Raw genomic sequence first — 19,342 nt, 5'->3', positions numbered from 1 at the left:
ACCAACACCTACTACCCCGACCTCAAATTCACCTGGATAGTCTCAGATTCCTCCCTCCCCTTCCTCGACCTTTCTATTTCTATCTCAGGCAACCGAATCAACACAGACATCTACTACAAACCGACCGACTCCCACAGCTACCTGGACCACACCTCCTCCCACCCTGCTCCCTGTAAAAACGCCATCCCATTCTCCCAATTCCTTCGTCTCCGCCGCATCTGCTCCCAGGAGGACCAGTTCCAAAAACGTACAACCCAGATGGCCTCCTCCTTCAAGGACCGCAATTTCCCCCCCCGACGTGGTCGACGATGCCCTCCACTGCATCTCTTCCACTTCCCGCTCCTCCGCCCTTGAGCCCCGCCCCTCCAACCACCACCAGGACAGAACCCCACTGGTCCTCACCTACCACCCCACCAATCTCCATGTACAGCGCATCATCCGCCGTCATTTTTGCCACCTCAAACGGACCCCACCACCAAGGATATATTTCCCTCCCCTCCCCTATCAGCATTCCGTAAAGACCACTCCCTCTGTGACTCCCTCATCAGATCCACACCCCCCCCCCACCAACCCAACCTCCACTCCCGGCACCTTCCCCTGCAATCGCAGGAGGTGCAAAACTTGCGCCCACACCCCACACACACCCCACCTCCCTCCAAGTCCCCAAAGGAAACTTCCATATCTGCCACAGATTCACCTGCACCTCCACACACATCATCTATTGCATCCTCTGCACCTGATGTGGCCTCCTCTATATTGGGGAGACAGGCCGCCTACTTGCGGAGCATTTCAGAGAACACCTCTGGGACACCCGGACCAACCAACCCAACCACCCTGTGGCTCAACACTTCAACTCCACCTCCCACTCCACCAAGGATATCCACGTCTTTGGACTCCTCCATCACCAGACCACAACAACACAGCAGTTGGAGGAAGAGCGCCTCATCTTCCGCCTAGGAATCCTCCAACCACAAGAGATGAACTCGGATTTCACTAGTTTCCTCATTTCCCCTCCCCCCACCTTGTCTCAGTCAAATCCATCGAACTCAGCACCGCCTCCCTAACCTGCAATAATCTTCCTGACCTCTCCGCCCCCACCCCACTCCGGCCTATCACCCTCACCTTGACCTCTTTCCACCTATCGCATTTCCGACGCCCCTCCCCCAAGTCCCTCCTCCCTACCTTTTATCTTAGCCTGCTGGACACACTTTCCTCATTCCTGAAGAAGGGCTTATGCCCGAAACGTCGATTCTCCTGTTCCCTGGATGCTGCCTGACCTGCTGCGCTTTTCCAGCAACACAGTTTCAGCTCTGATCTCCAGCATCTGCAGTCCTCACTTTCTCCTCAGGATTTTGTATACATCAACCTTTGTGTTTAATGCCATTAAAAATGATTTTCTCTTCATTTAACTCAAATAAATGGTCTTTCATTTCTCCATCAACCACCTTGTTGCCTGACACTTTACCTGTCTCTCAATTTGCTGTACCCTGCAGCTTCAATTGCAACTAGCTTCATACCATTAGCAAACATAGATCAAACAAAGTAATGTATCTAAGTTATTAATATAGAATGTTAATAGTTAAGCGTGCGGCACTCTGTGGTTCACTGTCTGTCAACCTAATACTCCATTTTCTACTTCCTCCCCAGCGATTGTCAATGTAATGGCCCTGTAGTTTTCTCTTTTCTCTTGCCGCCTTCCAGGCATAGCTAGCTAGCTTCCAAGCTGCTGACACCATCCCAAAATCTAGAGATGTGAAAAGTCATAGCTGTGGTTACACCATTTCTGTAGCTATCTCTTTTAGTACAATGATGCAGCACACTGCTTCTGCAAGGTTCGACCTTCACTTTTAGTGCACCCACACTGCCAGTGACCCTCTGTTTCTTGTATGTGATTTGTGTCTGTTTTCACAACAGAAGACATAAAATATTTGTTCCATGTCTGTCCCAGTTCCTCATGATCATGTCACCTGCCTGCTTCAAAGTGACTTTATTTCATATACTTATAGAAGCTCTTGCAATCTATTTTTATGTTTCTGGTTACTTTGATTAAACATGAAAAAAATAGAATCAACAGCCTTCTAACTTCTAAAACACTTGCAATCCTAAATCCTGATGTTTTTTCAGTAATTTAAACCACATCTCTTATATTGGTGCCATCTATATTTTAGTCTGTTTACCCAATCAACAATAGCCAGCTCTTCCCTCATATCTAACTAATGTTCATTTTTAATCTTCATAGCTGACAATATTGTTTTCAAACTTAGTGTGGAATTCAGTTGTGCTATTGTCATTATTTCCCCAGTGGATCTCTTGCAATACTCATTAATTCTGCTAATTGTGGAATACTGGATTTTTTTATAAAACTTGATCTCTATTTTATTCCGTAGTGTATTATTCCAGGAAATAGTCACAAGCATTCTCCAAACCTTCGAAAATTTGACCGACCCAATCTATATTCAGGTTAAGGTTTCCATTACTATTTGTTTTTGTGACAAATGCTAATAATTCTTCTTTAATATTGTATCCAAAGATCTAATGCTTATTTAAGTGCTCCATCCACAATGGAGGCTGGGCCAGTGAATTTGTTCAAGGCTGAGATAAATTTGTTTTTAATAGACCAGAGAAGTCGAGAGTTTCTGGAGAGATTTGGAGACAAGAACAGGACAATGGAGTTGAAACCAGCAGCTGTGACCTTCTAGATTGGGGAGTAGGCTTAAAGGGATGAATGAGCCAGTCTTGCACCCAAGCTCTGTTAGGGAGCCCAAGAGCTACTACTCAGTGGCATATTGTGGACCAGCAAGTTACGAGAGGGAAAGTGTCTGAACTTGAAACATTTCTTTCCAACAATTTGTTTGAAGGCAGAGGGGACACTTGTAACTTGTGTTGGCAAAGGTGGAGAATTAACTGTGGGTCAGACTCAGAGTCATAGAGATGTACAGCACGGAAACAGACCTTTTGGTCCAACCCATCCATGCCGACCAGATATCCCAACCCAATCTAGTCCCACCTGCCAGCACCCAGCCCATATCCCTCCAAACCCTTCCTATTCATATACCCATCCAAATGCCTCTTAAATGTTGCAATTGTACCAGCCTCCACCACATCATCTGGCAGCTCATTCCATATACGTGCCACCCTCTGCGTGAAAAAGCTGCCCCTTAGGTCTCTTTTATATCTTTCCCCTCTCACCCTAAACCTATGCCCTCTAGTTCTGTACTCCCCAACCCCAGGGAAAAGACTTTGCCTATTTATCCTATCCATGTCCCTCATAAGTTTGTAAACCTCTATGCGGTCACCCCTCCGCCTCCGACGCTCCAGGGAAAACAGCCCCAGCCTGTTCAGCCTCTCCCTATAGCTCAGATCCTCCAACCGTGGCAACATCCTTGTAGCGCCAGAGACCCGGGTTCAATTCCCGCCTCAGGCGACTGACTGTGTGGAGTTTGCACATTCTCCCCGTGTCTGCGTGGGTTTCCTCCGGGTGCTCCGGTTTCCTCCCACAGTCCAAAGATGTGCAGGTCAGGTGAATTGGCCATGCTAAATTGCCCGTAGTGTTAGGTAAGGGGTATGGGTGGGTTGCGCTTCGGCGGGTCAGTGTGGACTTGTTGGGCCGAAGGGCCTGTTTCCACACTAATGTAATCTAATCTAATCTAAATCTTTTCTGAACCCTTTCAAATTTCACAACATCTTTCTGATATGAAGGAGACCAGAATTGCAGGCAATATTCCAACAGTGGCCTAACCAATGTCCTGTACAGCCGCAACATGACCTCCCAACTCCTGTATTCAATACTCTCACCAATAAAGGAAAGCATACCAAACGCCGCCTTCACTATCCTATCTACCTGTGACTCCACTTTCATGGAGCTATGAACCTGCACTCCAAGGTCTCTTTGTTCAGCAACACTCCCTAGGACCTTACCATTAAGTGTATAAGTCCTGCTAAGATTTGCTTTCCCAAAATGCAGCACCTCTCATTTATCTGAATTAAACTCCATCTGCCACTTCTCAGCTCATTGGCCCATCTTGTCCAGATCCTGTTGTAATCTGAGGTAACCCTCTTTGCTGTCCACTACACCTCCAATTTTGGTGTCATCTGCAAACTTACTAACTGTACCTCTTATGCTCGCATCCCAATCATTTATGTAAATGACAAAAAGTAGAGGACCCAGCACCGATCCTTGTGGCACTCCACTGGTCACAGGCCTCCAGTCTGAAAAACAACCCTCCACTACCACCCTCTGTCTTCTACCTTTGAGCCAGTTCTGTATCCAAATGGCTAGTTCTCCCTTTATTCCATGAGATCTAACCTTGCTAATCAGCCTCCCATGGGGAACCTTGTCGAACGCCTTACTGAAGTCCATATAGACCACGTCTACCACTCTGCCCTCACCAATCCTCTTTGTTACTTCAAAAAACTCAATCAAGTTTGTGTGACATGATTTCCCATGCACAAAGCCATGTTGACGATCCCTATTCAGTCCTTGTCTTTCCAAATACATGTACATCCTGTCCCTCAGGATTCCCTCCAACAATTTGCCCACCGAGGTCAGGCTCACTGATCTATAGTTCCCTGGCTTGTCCTTACCGCCCTTCTTAAACAGTGGCACCACGTTTGCCAACCTCCAGTCTTCCGGCACCTCACCTGTGACTATCGATGATTCAAATATCTCGGCAAGAAGCCCAGCAATCACTTGTCTAGCTTCCCACAGAGTTCTTAGGTACACCTGACCAGGTTCTGAGGATTTATCTACCTTTAACCGTTTCAAGACATCCAGCACTTCCTCCTCTGTAATCTGGATATTTTGCAAGATGTCACCATCTGTTTCCCTACAGTCTATATCTTCCATATCCTTTTCCACAGTAAACACTGATGCAAAACATTAATTTAGTATCTCCCCCATTTTCTGTGGTTCCACACAAAGGCTGCCTTGCTGATCTTTGAGGGGCCCTATTCTCTCTCTAGTTACCCTTTTGTCCTTAGTATATTTGTAAAAACCCTCTGGATTGTCCTTAATTCTATTTGCCAACGTTATCTCATGTCCCCTTTTTGCCCTCCTGATTTCCTACTTCCTTTATACTCTTCTAAGGATTCACTCGATCTATCCTGTCTATACCTGACATGTGCTTCCTTCTTTTTCTTAACCAAACCCTCAATTTCTTTAATCATCCAGTATTCCCTATACCTACCAGCCTTCCCTTTCACCCTGATAGGAATATACTTTCTCTGGATTCTTGTTCTCTCATTTCTGAAGGCTTCCCATTTTCCAGCCGTCCCTTTACCTGTGAACATCTGCCTCCAATCAGCTTTCGAAAGTTCTTTCTAGGTGGTAGCTTTGTATGACGTTCAGGTGGTAATGAAGATGGTGAACAATATCCTGTTTTAAAAGTTTGTTTAAATTGCCAAAGAACTCGAAAAGTTGAGATGTGGGAGATCATCTTTAATTTTTTAATTTTGTCTGTTTTACAGTGAGAGTAGCATGTTTGTCTCCAAGAGACGTTTCATTTTGAAGACATGCGGTACCACCCTCTTACTGCAAGCACTGGAACCCCTGTTGGAACTTGCTCGTGAGTACTGCGGCTTTGATTCCATTCAGGTAACTTTGACATTTTTTTGTAGGTCTTGCACGTAATCCACATTTGAACATAGAACATTACAGCGCAGTACAGGCCCTTCGGCCCTCAATGTTGCCCCGACCAGTCATACCAATCTGAAGCCCATCCCACCTACACTATTCCATGTATGTCCATATTCTTGTCCAATGACGACTTAAGTGCACTTAAAGTTGGTGAATCTACTACCGTTGCAGGCAAAGCGTTCCATACCCTTACTACTCTCTGACATCTGTCCTATATCTATCACCCCTCAATTTAAAGCTATGCCCCTTTGTGCTCGCTGTCACCATACTTAGAAAAAGGCCTGTCCACCCTATCTAACCCTCTGATATCTTGTATGTCTCTATTAAGTCACCTCTCAACCTTGTTCTCTCCAACGAAAACAGCCGCAAGTCCCTCAGCCTTTCCTCGTAAGACCTCCCCTCCATACCAGGCAACATTCTAGTAAATCTCCTCTGCACCCTTTCCAAAGCTTCCACGTCCTCCTTATAATGTGGTGACCAGAACTGTACACAATACTCCACTTGCGGCCGCATCAAAGTTTTGTACAGCTGTAGCATAACCTCATGGTTCCGGGACTCGATCCCTCTATTAATAAAAGCTAAAACACTCTATGCCTTCTTAATGACCCTGTCATCCTGGGTGGCGACTTTCAAGGATCTGTGTACCTGGTCACAGAGATCTCTCTGCTCATCTACACTACCAAGAATCTTACCATTAGCCCAGTACTTTGCATTCCGGTTACTCCGACAAAAGGAATCACCTCACACTTGTCTGCATTAAACTCCATTTGCCACCCCTCAGCCCACCTCTGCAGCTTATCTATGTCTCTCTGTAACCTACAACATCCTTCGTCACTATCCACAACTCCACCGACCTTAGTGTTGTCTGCAAATTTACTAACCCACCCTTCTACGCCCTCATCCAGGTCATTTATAAAAATGACGAACAGCAGTGGACCCAACACCAACCCTTGCGGTACACCACTAGTAACTGGACTCCAAGATGAACATTTCCCATCAACCACCACCCTGTGTCTTTCAGCAAGCCAATTACTGATCCAAACTGTTTTATCTCCCACAATCCCATTCCTCCGCATTTTGTACAATAGCCTACTGTGGGGAACCTTATCGAATGCCTTGTCAAAATCCATATATGCCACATCGACCAGTTTACTCTCATCTACCTGTTTGGTCACCTTCTCAAAGAACTCAATAAGGTTTGTGAGGCACGACCTACCCTTCACAAAACTGTGCTGACTATCCCTAATCAAATTATTCTTTTCTAGATGATTATAAATCCTATCTCTTATAACCTTTTCCAACACTTTACCAATAACTGAAGAAAGGCTCACTGGTCTATAATTGGAAGCACACTAGCTTTCGGAGCGACGCTCCTTCATCAGGTGATTGTCAGACAATCTTGCCCAGTGGTATATATCTATCCCTTTCTATCATTAAATTAAACATAACAGAATTGTGATCGCTGACACCAAAGTGCTCACCTACTTCCAAGTCTAACACCTGGCCGGGCTCATTACCCAATACCAAATCTAATGTGGCTTCGCCCCTTGTTGGCCTGTCTATATACTGTGTCAGGAAGCCCTCCGCACTCTGGACAAAAACTGACCCATCTATAGTACTCGTACTATAGTGTTCCCAGTCAATATTTGGAAAGTTGAAGTCCCCCATGACAACTACCCTGTCTCCCTCACTCCTATCGCGAATCATCTTTGCAATCCCTTCCTCTACATCTCTGGAACTATTCGGAGGCCTATAGAAAACTCCCAACAGGGTGACCTCTCCTTTCCTGTTTCTAACCTCAGCCCATACTACCTCAATTGACGAGTCCCCAAACATCCTTTCTGCAACTGCAATACTGTCCTTGACCAACAATGCCACATCTTTCCCCCCGCTTTTACCATCTTCTCTGTTCTTACTGAAATATCCAAATCCTGGAACCTGCAACAACCATTCCTGTCCCTGCTCTATCCAAGTCTCCAAAAAGGCCACAACATCAAAATCCCAGGTACCAACCCATGCTGCAAGTTCACCCACCTTATTTCTGATGCTCTTGGCGTTGAAGTAGACACACTTCAAACCAATTCTTGCTTGCCGGTGCCATCCTGCATCCCTGAAAATTGATTTTGGACCTCAACCTTTTCTATACTCTAACTACAATTTTGGTTCCCATTCCCCTGCTGGATTAGTTTAAACCCACCCCAATATAGCCTTTGCGAATTTCCCCTCCAAGATATTGGTACCTCTCTGGTTCAGATAAAGACCATCCTGCTTGTAGAGGTCCCACCTATCCCAGAAAGAGCCCCAATTATCTAAGAATCCAAAACCCTCCCTCCTGCACCATCCCTGTAGCCACGTGTTCAACTCCTCTCTCTCCCTATTCCTCGCTTTACTAGCATGTGGCATGGGCAACAAACCAGAGACGACAACTCTGTTCGTCCTAACTCTTAAGCTTCCATCCTAGCTCCCTGAATTTCTGCCTTAAATCCCCATCTCTCTTCCTGCATATGTGGACCACGACTTGGGGCTGCTCCCCCTCCCCCTTAAGGATCCCCGAACCCTGGCACCTGGGAGGCAACACACCAACCGTGAGTCTCTCTTGTCCCCACAGAACCTCCTATCTGTCCCCCTAACTATGGAGTCCCCAATGACTACTGCTCTGCTCCTCTTCCCCCTTCCCTTCTGAGCAGCAGGGACAGACTCTGTGCATGAACCCTGTGCCCCACAGCTTTCCCCGGTAAGTCGTCCCCCCTCAAAACGGTATCCTTATTGTTGAGGGGAATGGCCACAGGGGATCCCTGCACTGCCTGCTGGTTCCCTTTCTGTCCCCTGACTGTAACCCATCTGCCTTTTTCTTGTACCTGAGGAGTGACTACCTCCCTGTAACTCCTCTCAATAACCCCCTCTGCCTCCTGAATGATCCAAAGTTCATCCAGCTCTAGCTCCAGTTCCCTAACGCGGTTTTCGAGGAGCTGAAGTTTGGTGCACTTCCTGCAGATGTAGTCAGCAGGGACACCCTTACCTCCCATATTCTGCAGGAGGAACATTCAACTGTTGTAATGGGTATAGCTAACAAGTGAACTAGTGAAAGTTAGAGTGGTGGCACAAGAAACTGAAATGCAAACGATTGTAATGTATATACAGGGGATGAAATGATATCTGTTATAATGATTTTGTTCTAATAGTGTGTTTGGCATGCAGCATAGTATAATTGACAGACTTCACAATTCAGAGTTTCATAATCCTTAAATCACATCTGCACAAATTGGCTTCTGTCAATCTCTGGAACTTCCTGACTGCAGCCAAACATTTTAAAAGAAAACTGACACTAGCACATTGTTAGGAAGTAACACCATATGTCTTGTCTTCACCATTTGTTGAACATTTAGCAGCTAATTTTAAGAGTCACTACTTGTGTTGTAAAAGCTCTAAATCCACCTAATTGAAATCTGTGCGTGTAACTTAAATACAGGATTTCTTCTATTCCCGCAAAAACTTTGTGAAGCCAGCACATCAGGAATACCCACATAGGAATTTTCAGGAGGAGGTAGAATTTCTGGATATGGTGTTCCCAAGTAAGTTCAACTCAGAAATTATTGAAGCTAATAAAATCTTCAGTGCTGAATCTGTTTGCAAATTTGAACATATGTGAAGCAAGGTTGAAGAGTGGTGCAGGAAAAGCACAGCAGGTCAGGCAGCATCTGAGGAGCAGGAAAATCGATGTTTTCCAGGGGTGTTCCATGAAGCACTCTGCACATTAGCGTCCTGTCTCCCCAAAGTAGTTGAAAATGAGGGGAAGTGAATGGTAGAGAAAAGTGAACTGAGGAATAATTCAGCAATCAAGACTCAATATTACTTCGATAACAAAAAGACTGATCTAAAGACTGCATCTGTAGGTGTATATCACTTGTAACAGAGTAGACATATTGATGATAAACATTGAAGCAAATAAATATAATGTGCCAGCTGTTAGAGATGAGGCTGCAGGATGCCAGATTGTGTGCTGAAGTTGAAGAATAGTGACATTCAAAAAAAAAATTGGAAGCAATTTGGAGGGGGTAGCATTATTCAAGGGTAGCATTTATGTAACAGATTCAGGAGATTGGGATGTAGAATCGACAGTGAAGACAATGACATTTAATTGGAAATTTCTCAGTTTAATAGTGGATGTTACACATGCAGTTAGTAATTCTGGAAGAGTTGAGTGAAGTAGAACTGGATATTGTCAGCGTACAAGGGGAAAACATGTTACTATTTCAGTGTTTAAGGGCCACATGTAGGTGGGAGATAGGTAGTGAGGGACACTGGTGGTCATGGCGTTGGAGCAGCAGAAAGCCATAACCAATAGAAATGAGCTCATGTTTGGTTGTTGCAGCCAGCAGTGGCTGGAATGAAGATCTAACTTATTTGAACACAACAGATGATTGCCTAATCACATTTCACCCAGTATCCTGAGTATTTTTTCAGGAGAATTTGGATATGTCAAAACTGCTATAGTCTGTTCAGTTGCCTACCTGTATCAAAACATTAAAAGTTTGTTATCTGTGGCCACCTATCAATCTTGCTTTACAAGTCAATTCAAAAAGATGGTGCTTGACTTGGAAACTGAAATTATTGTAGCATATTGGTCTCTAACCGTGAGCATTTATTCACTCCAGATGGGGCGGCCTATTGCATGGGACGTATGAATTCTGATTGCTGGTAAGCTGAAATCTTCCTGCAAATTTTTATGGACATGGATCCAATTAATTCAGTGCTCTGATTTGACCTTTTAACCATTGTTTTGGAGAAGTTTCAGGAAAATGCCATCAGAACAAAGGAAAGAGAACAAGACAATAAGTCACGTATGACTTTACCAACTCTCTGTCCCAGCTTATTGTGAAGTTAGGTTAGTTACAGATGACTTTGGCTGTGTCCAGGTTGGTGCAATTGTGTTGTACTTCAGAATGACAACTTTTTTGTATTTCAAACACTGAAAGTCAGCCTGAAGCTCAAATCATAATCATATTCCCACATGGTTCTGTTTACAAGTCTTAAGCAGTTGTTCTGTTCTAAGTGATAGGTCTCATAGTTGAGTTCTGTAGAAGTGTATTTTGCTGAATGCTTACCAATTATGAATTTTTAATGTAAAGTTTCATTCAAATATTGTCATTGATGTTTGATCTAGGTATCTTTACACTCTGGATATGCCAGAGGATAGTGGGATCAAACAGCCGGATCAGACACTTGAGGTTCTGATGAGCGAGCTTGATCCAGTTGTCATGGACCAGTTCTTCATGAAAGATGGTGTTACTGTAAATGATGTCACTCGAGTATGTATGAAATAAACTTTAAAGGTTAAAAACATTTTTTTTAATCTCTGGAAGCTGAAACATGGTGTTTTTTTTTAAGATGAGTGGAATTCGTGACCTGATACCAGGTTCAGTCATTGATGCCACACTGTTCGATCCTTGTGGGTATTCAATGAATGGAATGAAAGTGGATGTAAGTTTGCGTCCTATCTTGAACTTCTAATTTTTTCCTATCTGTGTCTCTTCTCCCTCCTGCCCTCCCCTTCCCTCATCATCAAATAAAAATGTCTCCAAGTTAGAAGGCATTGCATCTCACGAGCTTGCCTTGACTTATTCTATAAGCACCCAAAGTTTAACTGACTAATACAAATGAAATGTTTTTAGCCAAGAGAAATCATTTTGTAAGAGTCAATGACAGTTGTCCATTGTGTGAAATACTGTGCCCTTTTCACATTTTCTGAATGAAGTGTGCTCAGACAGCTTTTTAATCAGCTATGCAATTTGTTCAAGGTTTATACACTTGACAAGCATTTCATTTGAAAAATCATTTTGGGATGCCGGCTATTAAGAGTAGTTTTGATGGCCGAGACAAATGTAGCTTGTTCAGGTTGCAGTCTTTAAACATGAGACTTACCATATCTCTCAAGCTGAAGTGTATTGCAAATGAAGATTCTTTTCCTTGTTTTGGAAATGATGCTTTTGTGAACTTCGAAGTAAGGGTGTTCACATCTCAGACCAGTATATCTTCTGATCTTGCAGACAAGATAGTTGCAAAGTAATCTGTGCACTCACAGGATATAGCTGTCCTGAATGCAAAAGGAAATCACACTTGGCTACTGTTGGCTGCAGATCATACTGTGTTGAGAACAATTGTGAATTACAATGTGTCCTACCAGAGTTGAGTTTTTATGGAATGAGGATCTTTCTCTTCAAAGTTACGGGACAGATCTTGAAATACATTTTCCTGTGGGATCACGTGGGATTCTTTTAGTACATAAAACATCTTTTTAATAGCATACATTGCTGTTTTTAACAACCTAGCTGAATGAGCTTACCAGTTACTTAGAAATTAATTTTTAAATGCAATCATCTGACAATATGAATATATCAAAATCCTGAAGGAGAAATGAAAACATTTGAAGGTTCTGATATGTTATTGAAATCTGGAGGAGGCGAAGGAACAGGCTTTAAAATTCACTTGGCTGTTTTGTGCGACTTCAGGACCACTAATGTAATATGCAAATAATGCAGAGGAAATGTTTGACTTTAGAATCTTTTCTACGGAATTAATAAAGTAATTATAAATTAACTGAAATGAGTCATATAATGCTTTGTCTTTTTAGGGAACTTACTGGACAATTCATATCACCCCAGAGCCAGACTTCTCCTATGTTAGCTTTGAGACTAACCTGGCCCAGACTTCTTACGATGACCTAATCAGAAAAGTGGTAGATGTCTTCAAGCCAGGGAAATTTGTCACAACCCTTTTTGTTAATCAGGTGAGATTCTAGGTTTTTCTGTAAAACGAGTATATGGTTGACCTCTGAAATAAAGTAGACAAATGCTTAGAGCCCTCAGGCGAGAGCAGTATTTGTGCCAGGAGAAACTAGAGATAATATTTCAGGTGATCTTTGATTGAGAGAAGACCAAGTGTATTGGACCACTTATGCTCAAATCCCGACCATGGCAGGTTCAAATTTTGAACCATCGCTCTCAAATCAGGAAATAAAATGATATATTTAAGTAACAAAGGAGTCATCAGATTGCTGTTAATATTCAGTTATTTCACTGACGTCTTTTAAGTAGCCTGTTGTCCTTAAAAGTCTGCTCTGTTACAGTCCACACAACAGGGAATGAGTATTAATTTCTGACATTCCCAATAATGTATATATTTCAGGACTGGATTACTTTTAAAAAGATTTGCCAATATTTCTTCCGAATACTGTTAGAAGCATCGGAGTTTAAAAAGCATTTAGAATAGAAGTTACAACAAGTGCAATGTGACAATGGCTACATAGTTTGTTGCAACTTGACTAGAAATGCAGAAACTCGACATGAGGCTCAGATGGAGCACTGGTGGTGTAGCCCGCTTTCTATTTGTTTGGGTGTCCTTAGGTTGGTGCTGTCATTTCCTGTGGTGATGTCATTTCTTATGGTGGTTATTTCCTGTTCTTTTTCTCAGGATAGTAAATGGGATCCAAATCAGTGTTTGTTGATAGAGGCTAATCATCTCAGCACCCAGGTGCTGCTGTTTGATCAAGGACATTCTCTTTATAACATCAGTAGTGGGCATGTTTACAGATGATGAGTGTTCGCTTCCATTTGCATCTCCTCAAATAGTGAAGCAGTCGATCTCTATACAGAGCAATACAAAAAAAGGAAAGGTGGCTCAACCAGTATGAGATCAAAGAATTGACACACAATTGCCATGAAAAGTCACAAGACTAAGGACTGGTAGCAGTTTTAAAGTTAGCGAAAGAGGAAGGGAAGGATCAGGGGATATGGGATTGGAGTATGAGTAAACTTGTATTAAAAGTTAAAACTTATATAAAAATGTAAAGAAAAAGGTATTTGTAAAGACAAATGCAAGTTCCTTACAGTCGGGTGGCACGGTAGCTTGATGGTTGTGCTGCTGTCTTACAGCGCCAAGGACCCAGGTTCAGTTTCAGCCTTGGCCACCTGTGTGTGTGGAGTTTTCACGTCCTCCCCATCTCTGCATAGATTTCCTCCCACAGTCCAAAGATGTGCAGGTTAAGTGGATGGGCCATGCTAGTCCATAGTGTCCGAGGATATGCAGGCTAAGTAGGTTAGCCATGGGGAAAATAGGGTAGGGATGCTCTTCGGAGAGTTGGTGTGGACTCAATGGGCAGAATGACCTGCTTCCACACTGTAGGGGTTCTATGATAGAATGAGGGGAATTATAACGGAACAGGAAAGACCGAAGAATTGAACCCATTTTGCTCCTTGTCACAAGAAAGGACCCAATTTCTAAGATATGTTAGTGAGCCAAAGTTATGATGCGGGGGAGGAATTGAAGAAAATCAACATTAGTTCAATTTTAAAAACAGTGCTGTATGTTTATAGGGCTAAAGACAGATAAATCCTGGGACTTGCTAATCTGCAGTGCAGAGTACGGAATGAAGCAGCCTTGAGGTAAAATAGGTTCTGGAGCAATTCCTGTGAGTTGCAGGATGGCAATTGTAAGCTACAAACTTTTTAAAAGGAAAGAACAGAATTACGGAGCAGTTAGCCTCCCCTCAGTATTGGAGGCAATGCTGGAGTTTAGATATTTTGTTAACTACTCACACATGTTATCTACTAATGGAGTAGGTAGGACTTGAACTTGGACCTCCTGGCTTAGTGGTAAGGACACTAGCACTGTGCCACAAGAGCTCTAAAGTTATGTACCTAGATCAATGAGCCTGCTAAGCAGCAAATGCTCACTCTTATAAGGTAGGTGATAACATTTGGAACAATTGGAAAGCATTCATGTGATTAAGGTCATAGGGTCATAGAGATTTACAATATGGAAATAAGCCCTTTAGTGCAACTCATCCATGCAGACCAGATATTCCAAATTAATCTAGTTACATTTTCAAGCACTTGGCCTGTATTCCTCTAAACCCTTCCTATTCATATAGCCATCCAGGTGCCTTTTAAATGTAGTAATTGTACCAGCTCTCCATGAAAGAAAGGGAATTCATGGTTCACAAATCTTCGAGTTTTTTTGACAATGTAATTAATAGAATTAATGTGTGGGAGCCAGTGGATGTGTATTTGGACTTCAGGAAGGCTTTAGACAAGGTTCCACATCGGCTACTGGCCAACGTTAAAGCATGTGGATGAGGATAATGTACTGGCACAGTTCACAGACCAGAAACAGGGTGGGAATAAATCTGTCTTTTTCCAGATGGCAGGCGGTAACGTGCTGCAAGGGTCAGGTCATTGACTGCAGCTATGGGCAATACATATAAATGACTTGGATAAAGGATCCAATTGCAATATTTCTAAGTTTGAGAACAAAACCAGGTGGGATTTAGTTGTGAAGATGAAAGGACGCTTCATTGTGATCTCAGCAAGTTGAGTGTAGGAGGAAACACATAGCAGGTACAATATAATGTGGATAAATGTGACATGCACATCAGTGTGAAATGCAGAAGTGCAGACAATTAAATAGTGATATATCAGAGGGTGTGTATATACAAAAGAATGTGTTCTCAAATAGCAGTCATTGAGGACTGAAGTTATGGGCATTTCGTTCATAGGGTGGTCAGCTGTAGAATTTGCTGCAAGTCTGTGCAGGTGGGGCACTCAACTATATTTGAGAGATTGCTAATTTTTTTGGATTTTAAAAACATAGGGAGAAAGTGGAATTATGGCATTGAAATTGCACATGAGCTGTGATCATATTGAATCTTCTGTTCTTAGTTTCTATCTTTCCACGAAGTGGTCAGCATTCCAGTTTGGTTGCATGTGTGGTAAGTAACAGTTGATCCCAGACAATGGCCCATTTGCCCGAAGAGATTCGGTGATATTGCCATCGCTCAATTCTCGTCTGAGCATTGCAAGAGATACCTTTGACCAGAAACTGAATTGGACTAGCTGTAAATTCTGAGCTGTCAGGAACAAGACAGATGCTGTAACAAACAGTGATCATCGGAACTACCCAAACTTGGACACCATCTACAAAGTCCAAATCAGGAATCTGTTGGAATAGTCTTCATTTCCTAAATGAGGCTTTTTAGCCTCATCTAAGAGACCGTGGGTTACTTGTGCACAGTGGCAGCTAAATGTTCCAGTTAAAAGATAAACTGCAGCAACTCACCAAGGTTTCTGCAATTGAACTTTGTGGATGTGACTGTTGCCACTTAGGCCAAGGCCTGCAGACATATTGGAACCATATTTAAAGTTTTTTTAACCTTTGTGACTTGGAACGATGTTGTCCTTCCTTCACTTGCTGGGTCAGGAGCCTACAACTCTAATATTCGGTGGAACCTACACTGCAAAGTGGGGAAGTTGAATAAGGTCACGCCATCTTGGGTTTTCAGGGATTGGCAGTGCTTACATCTGAAGGAATAAAAAGTCGAGCAGCCTAATCTACTGCAGGCTAATCCATTTTTTGGAATTTTTCAAACTCTTTATAAAAAGTGGCAACAACTATTGTGTTCTTTTCCATGGAACTTTTGTATAGCATTCACTGGATGTTTGAGTTTATAAATTGTGAGACCCACCTTTGTTGTAATGCGTTGTTTTTGTTTCATTGCAGAATTCCAAATGTCGCAATTCATTTTCTTCTCCCCAGAAAATTGAAGGATTCAAGCGCCTCGATCGCCAGTGTGCCCAGTTCAATGATTACAATTTTGTCTTTTCTAGTTATGTCAAGAATTGTCAGAGACAGCAGAGTTGAATAACAAAGATGAAAAAACGTAAAAAAATGTGCAAGGTAAATGGTGGCTGTCCTCTAGTTCAGGCTAGTAAGGGCCACACTTCACACTGCCACCATTTCATCCATTTTGTAGGCCCTGTATGTAACCACAATAGAATTGTGTCAAGTTTGAAATGTAACTGTCCTTGTAACAAAGAGTTGGAAATCTTGCATGGATGCCCTTTTCTCTGTTTAGTTATGCTAGGTCATTCTTGCTGTAATATTGAAGTGCATGTAGAGCAGTTTGGTGCTTATTGTTTACAATTATATAACACTTGCAAGTTTAAAAATGTACAACATATAGGTTTTCTACAAGTGACGCCAAAAATTCTCCACAGACAAGGTTTCCAGCCTCATTAGGTGAGGGCCCTGGTATGTTTAGAACAGTTTATTTGCTTGTTTCCTCTCCATCAGATGTCGTTAAAGAATCGGAAGTTCTTCATTTGTTCATGTTGACCGTATGCCCAGACAGCTTGTCAGGAATTTGAGCAGACTCCTAATATGACTAGTATATTATGTTAGGATTCTTGTTTAGCTTTAATTCTTTAGCAAACTAGTTTCTCACGGGGGAAATAATGGATTACTTCATGAGTAGAAGTATTCATTGGCTGAGAAAACTGCGCATTCTACTTTAAGCACGCCAGGGATCACCGACTCCAGTTGTTTCATATGATTTTCCCCATTTAAAAATGAATAGGCAATATAGAATCTACTTGTTCAGTTACAGTCACTTTTGCTGTAAGTAACCATAATTCCTTGTGTATTGTGAACATCCCATGATACCTTGTGTATTTTTTTTCCTGTCTCACTTAATACATGATTTCTGTTAATTTGTTACGGTGTGTGCAGATAGTATGGACACTAGAAATGGCATGGCCATAAAATATAATCAGGAAGATGGGGTATTAATTATAGGTGTTAAAAATACCTTCACTGTTTTAGTTCATGGTTACTGATTTTTGGAAATTTGGCCTAACTTGTAGCAGGGGTTCTGAGTTTTGATAAGCACGCATAGGAACATGATATGGCATTTTTCCCAGGAATAGGGGGAATGCTCTTGGTTGGTTGGTACCATTTAATTACAGATCTGTTTGTTTAAATGGTTGGTATATTTCACCACATTTATTAATTATAAGGTTCTATTTATAAACTAAAAGTTATTGGCAGTGATTACTGTGGCATTGAAAACATCTGTAAAGACTGCCAGCTCGTTGTGGACCAATCATTCTTTATTAATGAAGACATTCTATTCTTCAGTGCTGAGGTTCCATAGCTTTCCATTTCCAAAATGTTTTATTCCAGTTTGATATGGATTGAGGTGCTTATACCTATTACAGTTAACTAAAACAGTTATTACATTTTTGATAGAGAATTTGAGTACTGATTTGTAGCCTTTACTGTGAAAGATGAAGTTAATTTGCTCATTACATTTCATTGTATCTGTTAAGGGGGAAATTTTGGCGCCATTAGAACTTTGTTGCCAAGTTGTTTAAAATATTTTAATTCAACTTCTGAAATCTTTTGTCTATACTGCAAACAAAATGCTTAAATAAAATTAAGATTTATGGAATCTATTAATTTGACATCTGCTTTGTTCATTTCCTCAGTATTTATCTCAGTGCAGTGAACTCACACCAACTTAGTTATTTTGTCTTGCATGTTAAATGTGGGGTTAATACAATATTAGATGTACAACAGCCAAGTAACATTTGAAAGAATATAATCTGATTACAGTAAAATCTGGATAATTTGAATCCTGGGGATCTGCCCACATGCTAATATTAGGCAGAGCTTTGTAATAGCTGGGGAGGCCCTATCCTGGCATGAAGTCAATTCACCTCCAAATGCTGTTCTGTGTCAAAACCAATGGGTTTAACTGCAAATTTGGAGCAGGCCCTTTGCACCTTGAAATTGCTCAGCCTTTCTGTAATGATTACTGCACAGACCTACCTACCCAGGATAACGTTTCCTCCGCTTGTTAATCAACAATCTACCTTCCAGTAATATCTACCTTTTTTTTTAAAAAGAAGCACAGCTTCTGCTTACATCACCTTTAGAATTCTAAAGAGTCACTCGTCTCTGAGAGAAGGTTTCTGTTTGTCTAAAGTGGGCAGTGACTCAGTTTGAAACAGTAACCCTGGACCTAGACTTTCCAACAAGGAAACATTTCACAGGAATTAGGTGTACAGGACAACCTCGATTATCTGAACGACATGGGCAGGGTGTATTTTTTCAGATAATCAAATGTTTGGATAACAGTTTGCCTAAGCATCAGGACCTTTGAGAGGGACCGTATTGTTGAAGAGGAGAGTATGAAACGGACTGGTAAGCTAGAGGAGATACTTGTTAGGAAGGAAGATGTGTTGGACATTTTGAACAACTTGAGGATAGACAAGTCCCCCGGGCCTGACGGGATATATCCTAGGATTATGTGGGAAGCAAGAGAGGAAATTGCAGTACCGTTGGCAATGATCTTTTCGTCTTCACTGTCAACGGGGGTGGTACCAGGGGACTGGAGAGTGGCGAATGTTGTGCCCCTGTTCAAAAAAGGGAATAGCGATAACCCCGGGAATTACAGGCCAGTTAGTCTTACTTCGGTGGTAGGCAAAGTAATGGAGAGGGTACTGAGGGATAGGATTTATGAGTATCTGGAAAGATACTGCTTGATTAGGGACAGCCAGCACGGATTTGTGAAGGGTAGGTCTTGCCTTACAAGTCTGATTGAATTCTTTGAGGAGGTGACCAAGCATGTGGATGAGGGTAGAGCAGTGGATGTAGTATACATGGATTTTAGTAAGGCATTTGATAAGGTTCCCCATGGTAGGCTTATGCGGAGGCATGGGATAGAGGGAAATTTGGCCAATGGGCCAAATTTGGCCAACTGTTCTCTGGCGTACTGCCTCTCCCAACGTTGATGCCCTGTCACAATGCTTGAAATGTAAATCCTCTGTCCCTCTCCAGGAATGAAACAGAAGAAACACCAGGCCTGGTGTG

At 42.3% G+C, this 19,342-nt stretch overlaps 1 protein-coding gene across 3 annotated transcripts in view; it reads left to right on the top strand.

The window, feature by feature from the left end:
- LOC148150913 (S-adenosylmethionine decarboxylase proenzyme-like) overlaps positions 1-17,922 on the top strand; it is a 32,768-nt gene extending 14,846 nt beyond the window's left edge. Inside the window, exons 2-9 of one of the 3 annotated variants that reach the window (XM_087983173.1) lie at positions 2,388-2,460; positions 5,467-5,593; positions 9,105-9,207; positions 10,291-10,333; positions 10,800-10,944; positions 11,024-11,116; positions 12,267-12,422; positions 16,190-17,922. In XM_087983173.1, the coding sequence (XP_087839299.1) occupies positions 5,477-5,593; positions 9,105-9,207; positions 10,291-10,333; positions 10,800-10,944; positions 11,024-11,116; positions 12,267-12,422; positions 16,190-16,330 (798 nt within the window). In that variant the 5' untranslated portion in view covers positions 2,388-2,460; positions 5,467-5,476 and the 3' untranslated portion in view covers positions 16,331-17,922. The remainder of the gene's footprint in view (positions 1-2,387; positions 2,461-5,466; positions 5,594-9,104; positions 9,208-10,290; positions 10,334-10,799; positions 10,945-11,023; positions 11,117-12,266; positions 12,423-16,189) is intronic. The other 2 variants (XM_087983160.1, XM_087983165.1) reach the window with 2 other exon arrangements.
- The last annotated feature ends 1,420 nt before the right edge of the window (positions 17,923-19,342 follow it).

This window comes from Chiloscyllium plagiosum, unplaced genomic scaffold (genome assembly GCF_037043375.1).
Source record: "Chiloscyllium plagiosum isolate Xiang-an unplaced genomic scaffold, Cpla_swu_hap1 HiC_scaffold_3, whole genome shotgun sequence".
NCBI classification, from domain to species: Eukaryota; Metazoa; Chordata; class Chondrichthyes; order Orectolobiformes; family Hemiscylliidae; genus Chiloscyllium; species Chiloscyllium plagiosum.
Note: the sequence above shows the minus strand (reverse complement) of the source record. Positions and strands in the feature narration are given on the sequence as shown.